This window comes from Enoplosus armatus, chromosome 9 (assembly GCF_043641665.1).
Source record: "Enoplosus armatus isolate fEnoArm2 chromosome 9, fEnoArm2.hap1, whole genome shotgun sequence".
NCBI lineage: Eukaryota > Metazoa > Chordata > Actinopteri > Centrarchiformes > Enoplosidae > Enoplosus > Enoplosus armatus.
The window spans coordinates 3147364-3159260 of NC_092188.1; the positions used below are offsets into that span (position 1 = coordinate 3147364).

The 11897-nt window shown below is 41.2% G+C and overlaps 1 protein-coding gene across 1 annotated transcript; it reads right to left on the minus strand.

The window, feature by feature from the left end:
- Positions 1–2810: 2810 nt before the first annotated feature.
- elp6 (elongator acetyltransferase complex subunit 6) lies at positions 2811–5859 on the minus strand. The gene is made up of 7 exons (XM_070912144.1): positions 5756–5859; positions 5497–5575; positions 5340–5410; positions 4756–4880; positions 4321–4537; positions 3946–4107; positions 2811–3446 (listed from the first exon to the last, which is right to left on the minus strand). The coding sequence occupies exons 1-7, from the start codon at positions 5807–5809 to the stop codon at positions 3321–3323; spliced, it is 834 nt and encodes a 277-aa protein (XP_070768245.1). The 5' UTR covers positions 5810–5859; the 3' UTR covers positions 2811–3320.
- Between the last annotated feature and the right edge of the window lie 6038 nt (positions 5860–11897).

Sequence of the window (11897 nt, forward strand, 5' to 3'; positions counted from 1 at the left end):
CGATTGTTTAGAAATCCTATTCTGTCTGGCCGGATGGTGTTTGTTGGGATATACCAGCTACTATTGATGAGGGAATAAAAATAACTTCTCTGCTTAAACCCAACAAATCACAAATAAATTATCATGACAAAAAAAATTGTCTCCATTAAATATCCCTGTGCTTTTGCGAATACAACAAAAACACAGCTGCAGACATGACAGACAGTGTTTCCCCTTGCAAACGCAAATTCAGTTTGTCAGATCATTGTGGGTCTCTGCAGCTTAAATTGGCGGCTTGCAGATTAAGGTAGATTTATAAAGCCACATGCCTACAACATAACTGTGAGCAAAATGGTGCACAGAGCTTATGGATGAACTATATCAAAGCCATTTCAAAACTAAGACAGTACATTTTGAAATACCCTACACTGGAATGGGAGAAAAAAAAAAGCACAAATACCAGCTTACCTCTTTTCAACACTTCCTAAAATGCCCAGCTTGAAGGCATCTCCAGGGTTTATAGATTCCAATGACATAGTCAACAACATTTAGTGCATTTACATGCCTTATTAATTATATTCAAGTGAATTACTGTAAGCTAAAAACGATACCAATATCCACAACCATTCCAGAGAGCTTTAGGCTGCGTCCATTTCCCGTAACATAACTGCATCAACATTCAATCCCATAGTTGCATAATATGGAAGTACGCTCATCTGATCAGTGACTCCCATTAGTCCTGTTGTAACTGTGACCAGCTCGACGTGGATGAGCAGATTACTGCAACACAGCCTTTTACAACCACAGCTGTTGACAAAAGAGGGAAATGTCCTGTCAATCAGTAACCATATTGTAATAACGAATGATGTGTAGCAGGCAGTCCTTTTCCGCACAGGGATTTCTGTATTTCTGACAAAATATTTAGAGAAAGAAGAAGAAAAAAACAAATTTTTAATAATAATAACATTTTGATTTTATTATTATTATTTTTTTTACTAATTACATCTGCCGGTTATCATGCACTTATCTTTAACAGAATATTACACTTAAAGTTAAATCTTTTTACCACATGTAACTGCCTTTACAATCTAGACCACGTTAAACTAGTCAAAATGGTGAAATAACTAACACAAGACACATGCAGGGATGATGCAACCCTGTCGCAACATCACCTGCCAGGAACAAACTAGCACCGGTGGCTCCCAAAGCCAGGGCCGCCCGGGGGGGGGGGGGGTGACAAACAAGGTTCTAGGATGGTCCTCAAATAAATAGCGTGTACTTTTACTTTTATCATGGGGTAGACTTTGACAAAATAACACGATAGAACAGAAGAATTTAGAAAGATTGAGTGATCCATCACAGGTTTCCTCTTCAGCGGACATTCTGCACACCGAATATAACTCATTCACATTCACCACAACACAGCATTTGTCAGATGGGTAAACATTAGGTCTTTAGCAGCACCTCACACCTCAACCAAACAGCAGTTCATGGCCTTTGTCAACAGTTTCCTCCAACACGAGAAGGTGCAGAAACCACCGAGCTGGAACATGCAACCGAGTACCTTCTTTTTTGTTTTTTTTACGCTATATTGCGATTCAAACTTCCCAAGATAACACACAAATATGCCTCGCTGTCTGACCTTATTGGGCGAATGTATTTTCATAACTGAATCCCTTTTCAATAACCTGCTGTCAAGTGTCAACTCCCAAGCTAACGTTAGCTTCCAGTATCTTGCAGGGTGTCTCCAACTTTCACAACATAACACTCATTTTGGGACTTTGTCACATCGGTCGGAATTACATACCAACAACCACGTTAGCGACTTGAGTAAACACAATTTACGAATTGTAGAAGTTAACGACGAACCCACCAATTGTTAGCTTGCTAACGTTAAGTTACCTGAGTGCGTGTGTGTGACTGAGCTGATCTCTAACCGCAAAACACACACATTTAAAAAAATGACCACATTTACATTGTCATGTCTTACGTCCAAGGCTACAACTAAATACACTTATACAAGTATAACGTTTCTCTCAATTGTTATACCTTTTCTGTACCTGCAGACAACTTGCGATGGCACCACGCTAAAGGCTAACAGACCTCACGTTAGCAAGCGCCTAGCTCTGTTAGCTCCTGAATGAACCCTGTGAACTCGTGTCCCAATCAATGTATATTTTACATATTTTACAAGTTATCTCACCTAGAAAAGCCTGAGAATAAAAGTGAGTCATGCGTGCCACAGGGGGGCTAGCGTTAGCCAACAACGCTGCAAAATATCAAATTAACGCTCAGGTTAGCTTGCTTAGCACAGTGACGACGTTAGGTTGTACAAAGTAGCTAGGGGATGTCCGGGACTCATACACGAGTTTACTAATCAAAACTGATGCGTGTGAGTCCCGCAAGCGCAGCCTCGCTGCTATGGCCATAACAACGCTCAGTAGCTAACATTATGTCATTAAACAATTCAACAGCTCCCATGCTTTCCTCCGCCACTGAGCTAACTTTAGCAGCGCAGCTAATGCTAACGGGTTTACAGCTCAACTGTTCACACACTTGCCTGGGCAAACTTCAGAGATCCCCAAATGTAGTTGTTGCTGTGGTCCTCCTGTGTAAAGCGACGAGCAACCGCCGTATTATTCCTTTTGTTTTTGGAAGGTAAGCTAAAGGCTAACTTGTATGCCTCGACTGTGATGCTGGCGTGCAGCGTTTCAAATCTACTGGTTGTCAAATCCCAGAGAGCCCTCTCCACTTCGACCTCTCACCCTGCGGCGAGGAGAGCAGGCACAGGGCGACCTCTAGTGTGGACATAGACAATGACACTGTTCCACTGTTTTATTCAACCAAGATCCAGCTCCATTCAATGGCTAAACAATCATCTTATTTATTCATTATTATTATTATTATTATTCTCACCACCAATTACCAACAGTGAGTTGGTATGTGACCAATGTATTTTCTTTATTGTTCAGTCCATTTTCCATTAATGTTCACAAACCAACACACAAAAACTGACCAAACATTGACAACAGCATGAGCCTGTAGTCACACCTTCAGCAGACCAGCCTGATAAGCAGACTGAATTTCCATTTTACTTCACAAATCTGAGAAGTGGGCAGGATCACAGTGTCCTTCCTCCAGACAGTCCGGGATCCAGACTGGGTCTTTGACACTAGCGAGCATCCTCAAATGTAGAGCTTGGCTAGTTGACCAACCACTTTGGCAGCTAAACAACCAACATTTGTATTGTATAGTGATATTAAAACATAACAGTCAGTTGTCACATGTAAAAAAATTAAGAAAAAGAGACAAAAGGCAAACAAGGAGGTTGGAAGGTGGGACTAGAGAACAGCGCTGGACGTCCCACGAGCAAAGAAGGAGGCTCCTTTATCGTGGACCTTGTACTGAAAGAGTTTCTTCTGTGTGTGCTGCCCATCACCTTGTCTCCTCCTCCAACACACTTCCACCTGAAAACAAAGAACACTGTTGGTTTATTTACATTCTTATTACAGAAATATTTTTATGCGTCCTGCGCTGATCCCTCCCAATGTATACTGGGGATATACGTAACCTCCTACAGACCGTATGCTGTGTGTATCACCATTTTTGTCACCTTTAAAAGTTATCGATACTGTTTGCACACTGTACGTTAAAAGGGTAGAACAAATGTGATAATCGATTGATCATTTAAGTCATTTCTTAAGCAAAAATGCCAAAAATGTATTGATTCCAGCTTCTGAAATGTGAATATGTGTTGTTTTTTTTGTCTTCTATGATAGTAAACTGAGACTTTGGTAAATTGTAGTGGGAATTTTTCACAATTTTCTGACATTTTGTAGACCAGATTAATGAAAACAATCTTTATTTGTAGTGCTATCCTCAAGTGTATACAGTACACATCTATGCAGTATTAGAAAATGTATGTACAATCGGAATCAGAAACATTGTGCGGACAAACACACACACCTGCCCGTGTATGTCCCTGCAGTAGCCAGTAGGGAGACCCTGTACATGAAGAGTGAGGCTACACTGGTGGGTCAGGCCCTTCAGAAGTCTCTCTGAGCCTTCATCATCTCCGTCGTCCTCCTCTTCTTCCCCATCACAGCGTGTCACCATCACCACATTGCCCTGAAGTCACAGTTAGAGTTTTTATTAGTAATCTTATTGTGCGTACAGCAAGTCAGTGCTCATTAGTGTTATGTTATGAATACACAGAACTGCAAATGCTATTTTAAACCACAACCAGCTCACCTGTGACCAGTAAAATGTCTCAAATAATCAATTAATTTACTGTAATCCAAGGACAGCAATAAAGTCACGCTTTGACAGCAAGAGTCTAACCTGTAGCTGGGAGCAGATGGTGGCTCGGCAGTAGTGGCTGAAGTCCAGCACGGCTCCAACGCTCACCCCCAGACTCAGCAGCACACTGAGGTCATCCACCAGCAACACCGGGGGTCCCCACTCCTCTGCCACCTCTGTCCCCTCTTCCCTGCCACCAGAACTGCTCACACTGGACTGAACAAACCCGTAGAGACTCTTCAGGCCAACAGCAGGATCCCTGAAGACAGAGACATGAGGGAGTTGGAGATAATCTAGAAATTTGTGTAAAGATTCACATCATTTTGCATATTTATGTGTTGTATATGTAAATATTGATGGATTGGTAATCCAGATAGATACGCTCAAATAAATACATACACAAGTCTGTGCAGGTAAGACACAGCAAAAATAAAGTTCCAAAAACCTAAGCAGAAAAATGTGATTATTTGTTTGTACCTGAGGAAGTCCATGGCTTGACTTCCTGTGTTGGTTTCTTGAGGATTCAAAACAGACAGGGACTCCTTCAGCCCCTCCAGGAAAACCAGCTGACCTTTTTCCTTTGCCTGTGTCAGGCTTACACCCTGAGGACACAAAATTCACACACATTCAATGTCAGAACTTGTGACGGCACCAAGCTAAAGGCTATCATTGCTGGCAAGCAGCTAGCTATGTTCTCAATTAATCCAGCGAAGCCGGATCGCAATCAATACGTATTATATACAGCTGCACACAGATTCAATGTCATCATTCAGTGTGTACCTCCTACAACTAAAAGCCAAAATATGAAAACTAAAACAGACACATCAGTATTTGACTGGCCGTGTGGCAAAACTGTTGAGACACATATCTGGAGTTCAAAGTGTGTTTTAAAGGAGGAGGCAGGCATGATGGATAATGCAGAATATGATTCAGTTGAATGGGTGCAAAATAAACTCGGACTGGAATGTAAAACGCCAATAAGTCTTTAAATAACTAAGTCTTTAAATAACAACTCTCTCCTGAAAGTGTAAATGTTAAATGAGAGTACAGTGGGGACTCACCAATCTCTGGCTGACTGCACTGTAATGGTTGAAGGACTGCACCAGACCCAGGAACCACACTTTGCAGCGTGCTGAGATAAGAAACACAGACATCAGCTGTGGTTCAGCTTTTTAGCATTATAGCATTTTGATAACATGCTCACAGGTGACGACTCACCTCGCAGGTACAAGGAGAGGAAGTGGTGGATGAGGAAAGAGGCATCACTCTGTCTGTCTGAGATCAGGATAAATTCTCCCTGCAGGTTTGGGCGAAGTTACAAACTTGACATGAGACAAATATGACTGCTGGATCATTTAGCGGCTAACGTTACACAGCTGCTAAAGACTGCTGCAAACACAACAGGGATTCCCGTATAGTTAGCATGCAGACCGGTGTGACATATCATCAGGCTAGATAAATGATGTTACATCCTCACCCGTGTGAAGCTGTCGGGAGAGGCGTTCAAGATGCTGTTGAGCTCTGCATACATAGCTAACCTTGCTAGCCAACCTAACTGTAAACAATACAAGCTAAACAGTTTGCAAGTCAGCTAAGACAACGTTAGAAATAGGAGCTGTTAGCAGCGATTCATCTCAAAAGTTGTCTTTCAAATTCACAGATTAAAATACAACGTCAGAGATTCTACTTTCCACCACAATTTGACAGCTTTCCTCTCTACTGTGCTAACTTCTGTGCTAACGACAAGTAGCATGCTACCAAAGAGGAGTAAAGCGCATACAGGAGGTCTCACTCCGCGCCTAGCGGAAAAGTCCTTGTGGACCGCGGAGAAGCCGTTAGCAAAGACTCACTGCGGCATAAATATCTTATGTTGCAGAATTATTTTTTTATTCACTCTATAAACTCGATCCTACACAAAAATAAAATCTCAAGTTTTAAGACTGAACTGCAAGAGTCCATGCGTATTTGTTTTTGGAAAACCAATGGTCTCCATGGTGACAGCTGGGTACCGCCATTAATAGACGATCTTTGCTAGCGCATGGCGACTTCTTCGATGTGTTTCAATCCTTTTTAATTTGAAGACATCGCCTCCTGCTGGTACTACAATGGTACTAGTAGTAGCAGTTGTGGTAATAGTATACAGACAGTAGTTGTAGCAGTTGTGGTAATAGTATACAGACAGTAGTAGTAGCAGTAGTGGTAATAGTATACAGACAGTAGTAGTAGCAGTAGTGGTAGTTGTGATAGAGGCAATCTCATTACAATCACCAGAAATTGCAGTTACATTCAGGAATGAAGTCAGCCACATTTAAATGAACCTCATGCATATCATCACCTTCCTTTGTTTTTCATATATCTGCATTAATTACCAAGTATGCACAGGTTATTAAGAAGAACGTCTTATCAGGAAACATGTTAGAAAATACTGAGGATGGCTTTCATCCCTCTTTTTTAGCTCAGCATGCTCCGTCTGCACAACTCTGTCCACACCTGCTCCAGATGTGGTGCAGCATCAATCCTACACGAAAGCTTCAGTGTCCTCTTAGTACGAGACAGTCTTACTTAAATCAGCATAACTCACATGTGCACGTATTTGCAGCACAACTCTTTAATCTAAGTGGGAGTATACATACCATACATGCATATACCAACATAACAGTATATTGCTTCAAACCACCAACCTCTGGATTATGGACCCAGCACTCATTTCACAATTCTTCTTTCAGTTTAGAAATATGAGTTTTTATTTTTCAAGTGGAAGCGGCATCAAGTCATAGTTTAGTCCGAGATGCATTGAAGAAGAAGCACTTTTCAGGAAATACTCAAAAACCTCACACCAGAGATTTCTTACCTGATGCTTTTATCAGACATTTCTGTTTTCGGTTCCAATGCACGAACATGAGTGACAAGTAAAATCAGGATGCACATCATATTAAGTGTATGATACAGAACATTTTAATCCAGCACTCTCATGGGTTCTTTGAAAGGGTAAACAATGACATTAAAGCACCTATAATTGAGATTCTTAAACCACAACACAGAGCTGAGAGCTGCTGAAAGGAACTGCAGAGTGATAGATGATGGGTTCATCCCCACAAGCGACACCTTTCATATTACATATAAACATTTCATCCATTGTAAAAGTATAGATTAGTGCAGCTTTAAAAGTAAGAACTATTAAGCTATTGCATTTTAACAGCAGCAGTCAGCAGTTAAAGCAAAATCCTTTCAACGGATGTGAGAATGAGAACCTGTGGCCGGTCAAGTAATCGAGATGGACTAGTTTCCTGCAACTTTGTCTGTCTGCAAGAAAAAAAAATCAATGAAGTATCACATTAGCATCCTGCAGGTGTACACAGACATGAATATTGTTTTACACCGCTGAGTCAGACGTGAATGAGTCGAATGAACCAGGATCAGAGCTCAGACACTCATGTGAGAAGAGTAAGACAGAACAGTTCAATGAGCTATTATTGACTGGTTGCTGGCAAACTGCCTGCTTGTTCTGGTATGATTGTTGGCACAGAGGCACAAATGTATAAATAAATGCTTGTGTCTCTGAATCTGTGAATGTTATCAGCAGCCAGTTGGCGGTTTGATTCTCCTACAGTCCCTGAAGTGTTCCTGAGGTTCAATACTGTCACAACACAGTAAAGAATAACGCTGTTTCAAACAAGAGAGAAGGGGCTCTTCTTGACTTACACACACACACACATTCTTTATATAGATAAATATATAAGTTTTATATAAATATATATTTTTATTCTTATTGCTCAATATATGTCACTTTGTGAGCGTTGTTTATAATAATTGTAAAATATTATTATTTGTTTATTAGTCCTTTTTTCCTCATTTTATTCTCATTGCCTTCTCTCTCATTTTTTTTTATTACTCATGGTTTTACTTTATATTTCCTTCTGTGAAGCACTTTGTAATAATTCTCCAAATGAGTTAATACTAACTACAATGAAAATTGATTAAAATAAATGGTGAAAGCATTATTTTCTTGTTTTTTAAAGTAGATATACTTCCTGTAATATTAGTGTTTATTTCCTTGTGCAGTCGTAGACATAGAATATAAATTAATAATACAATTAAAACTAAAAATACCATTGTCAAATTTTTTAACGTGTCATGAAAACTGCAACATAATTATTTGGTATTCCTCTTCTGAAGACACCGTACAGTTTATTGATTTTTGGGAGTTTTTGACAGCTGCCAGAGGAGGGCAGTGTCCCTCTACAGCTAAATGTAAACTAGCATCCACTTTGTCTGAGTCACTTTCCATGTTTGTCCCACGGACTGTAATGTCATGGTCCAAGAGAGACACTTTAAATACCATAAATACATCATGCTCCAACGTCCTGGTTCAACCTGACGTGTATGTCAAACTATGGAAGCAGAATCCCATAGAAAGTCTGGTGAATTTTACTTTGCCTTGAATAAGAGCTGGTAAACTTTAACAAAATGCAACCTTCACAGAACCGTTTTCAAGATGACAGCCAGGACAATGAGATATGAGGAAGAGTTCATCAGGGGGTGTGGGGCTTCAGAGTCCACGGTCTGGACCGCTGAAGCTCATTGATCATGGAGGCTGGCAGCGAGCGGGTACTGACAGGGCTGCAGATATCGCACGGGGGAGAAGGAGGGTACGTGTCGTCCTCCCACCGCAGGACTCGGTCCTTAGCTCTGCTGGGACCATTGACAGTCTTGACACGGGGCCCGTTGGGGATTCGGGGTTTGGTTTTGGGCACCCTGTAGAGGTAGACATCGTAGTGGGCAAAAGGACCTCCGGAAGACTTTAACTTAGTCCTCTTGTTGAGGTGGAGCTCCAAGTCGATGGTCACCTTATGATGAGAATAGACAGAGAGATATACTGATGCATAAACACACACAGGAAAGATATATGGATACAAATCAATACACATTGTGTTACGGGTTAAAAAACACAGAGCTACAGAGAGTAACATGTGCTGTTGTGCCCTTATTGACACTCCACATAGCAGCTTTATCATATTTTGCCTTGACACACATTTTGTACAACCAGTACGAAAGATTCAGTCAGTTAAGCTTTGTTTGCAGTTATTGAAATGACCACATATACATGACACACAGTACACACAGTACACACAGTACACACAGTACAGATACTGGGCAGTTGCACAAACAAAGATTTAAATCAGTGTGCAGGGCATATTAAACTGCAGGTAACCATAGCAACTGCTTTGTGCTACATTACTAGTTAACTCTCAGTTTAACGATGACTAAAAAGAAACTTTCAAAAATGGACGATAATTTGAACACAGTGTCTCTTTTAGCCTGGGCTAAGGGCACATGGTGATGATGCACACTGTAGAGGGTCCTTATATAGAAAACAACAAACTATGTTACGTTCATTCTTTATTGATTCAACCAGTTGCCAGTTCATGAAAGCTGCTTTACCAAACCCTCTGTGTCTGGTTCCTTGAATTAAACAGGCTTCGACACACTGATGAGGCAGCTGTAGCTTATGTGGAGAAGTCCTGAGATTTCTAATGTGGAACCATTATTTCGCCTCCTCTTCTGTTCCCACTTAATGCATATGATTCAATATTTTGCGGATACTTGGATGCATGTGTCTTTGTGTCCAGGATGTTTTTGTGATTACTATCTGTTTTGTTGGTTTAAAAAATAAAAGACTAAGTTGAAGAAAACTAAGAGACTAAGAGTCTACAGCCATGCCAGCAGGTCTGTGAGGCTGTAGTTAGTTTCACCATCTTAGTGTGGCATGGGAACGGCACACTTGCTAATTAGTGCTAATTGCTAATTAGCACTAATTAGCAAAGAACAGCTGAGGCTGGTGGGAATGTCATTCATTTTGCAGCTATTTGGTTGTAAAAGAAAATGGATGAATAGACATTTTGAAGTGAAGATGGCGCTCGTGGAAAAGTAGCCTCATTGTTAAGATATTTTACTGGATAGGTGAAAACTTACTGGTGGCGCTAGAAAAAGTCAGGGCATCACCAGAATCTGTAGGATTCCTCCTCTGGGGACCATGAATCTCACTACCAAAGTTCATGCCAATCCATCCAATAGTTGTTGAGATATTTCAGTCTGGAACAAAGTGGTGGACTGACCGAACGACAGACTGACTGACTGACACTGACTGCATACAGCAGTTAGCATAAGCAGTGATTGTTCAAATAGCGCCCCCCCCCCAAAAAAAAACAAGAGACGCACAGATTTCATCGACAGGAAATCTAAAGGAAACATTCCCACCCACACTTTTTGATTGACAGGTGATAAGCAATGAAGAAATATCACTACAGCCAAAGATGAAGCTCAAACAAAGAAAACACTACATCACTGACCACAACAACAACAAAACAACAGGCCAAGACTTCATCATCATCATCATCATCATCATCAATCTTTCCTGAGGCGAACAGTTGGGTCACATCACTCTCTCAGCCCCTCTGAAGTCGCTGCCATCAAACTGCCCTGCTGCCAAACCAGTCAGTCATCCACATGTAGTGCAGGACGGAGGAAGGGAGCGACTGGGGGTGGGTGGGGGTGGGGTGGGGGGGTTGGTGCTCTGCTTTAGACTGGTAATGTATCGCTACATTTCCATCAGAAAAGAAGCCAAAGGGTCCTGTTCTGATCAGCAGCATTCCTCAGAGCCTCATTAGTAAACTAGACTGTGCCAGAACGATTCATTTAGACTTAACCCCCCCCCCCCCCCCCCCCCCCCCCCCCGCTTCTCTCCTCTTCCCTTTTGGTTTCAATCCCTCCTTTTCAGGCGGCTTTGTAAGACACACTGTGTGCTTGTGTGCGTGCATGCATGTAATTCTAAATTAAGTACACTTTCCTGCGTGTGCATACATGCGTGTCACTATGTGTTTTGTGTGTGTGTATGTGTGTGTGTTCGTATGTGCATGCATGTAAATTCAAATGTCTACAACGTGTGTTGATTTGAGCATTTTTTTTTCGTATGTGTGTTTTTTGCATACATACATGCATGACTTTGTGTGCCTCCATCATGCACTACTATGTGTGTGCGCCTGCATCAGCCAATCACGGCGGCCCCTTCAGGATCCTAACACCATCATTCCACCACATCGTCAGCCAATCGCAGGCCTGCTGATGAATCCCAAGTCCCAGCAGGTTTGACTCGGAACAGCAGAGAGAGAAAAAAAAAAAAGACTGAGAAAATCTTGACACGCCTTCAGTATATTCTCTGTTTCCCAATTCTTTTCCTGAACCACCTCAATACCCTCCACAGACATTTTATACCCCAGAGAGCTCTTTGTCTCCTCAAAGTCCAGCTGTAATGAGAGCAGGGCTGCAGGATTCTGGATAAAATGAAAGTAAATCAGTGCATTTACAGTTCTCTGTAGTATAATTAATATTTCCATTTTATGCTACTTTCTAATACATTTCAGAGGGAAATATTGTACTTTAGACTGCACTACATTTGTCTGACATTTGCAGATATAAGATACCTTGCAGTTTCAGATTTGCTCTTTTGCTGTGAAATACTGAATAGTTTCACCTCTTCTGGTCTCTGACAGTTATTCAAAACAAACAAAAACCATTTACATATTTAACATGTGACAAAATGTCTCAAAGACTAAATGCTC

Bases quoted from the DNA above. Each gene is read 5' to 3' on its own strand.
- elp6 (XM_070912144.1), bottom strand. From the start codon at position 5,809: ATGTATGCAGAGCTCAACAGCATCTTGAACGCCTCTCCCGACAGCTTC. The intron at 5,411-5,496 runs GTGAGTCGTCAC...TTCTTATCTCAG, and splicing joins CCTCTCCTTGTACCTGCGAG to CACGCTGCAAAGTGTGGTTC. The intron at 4,538-4,755 runs GTACAAACAAAT...CTCTGTCTTCAG, and splicing joins CAAGCCATGGACTTCCTCAG to GGATCCTGCTGTTGGCCTGA.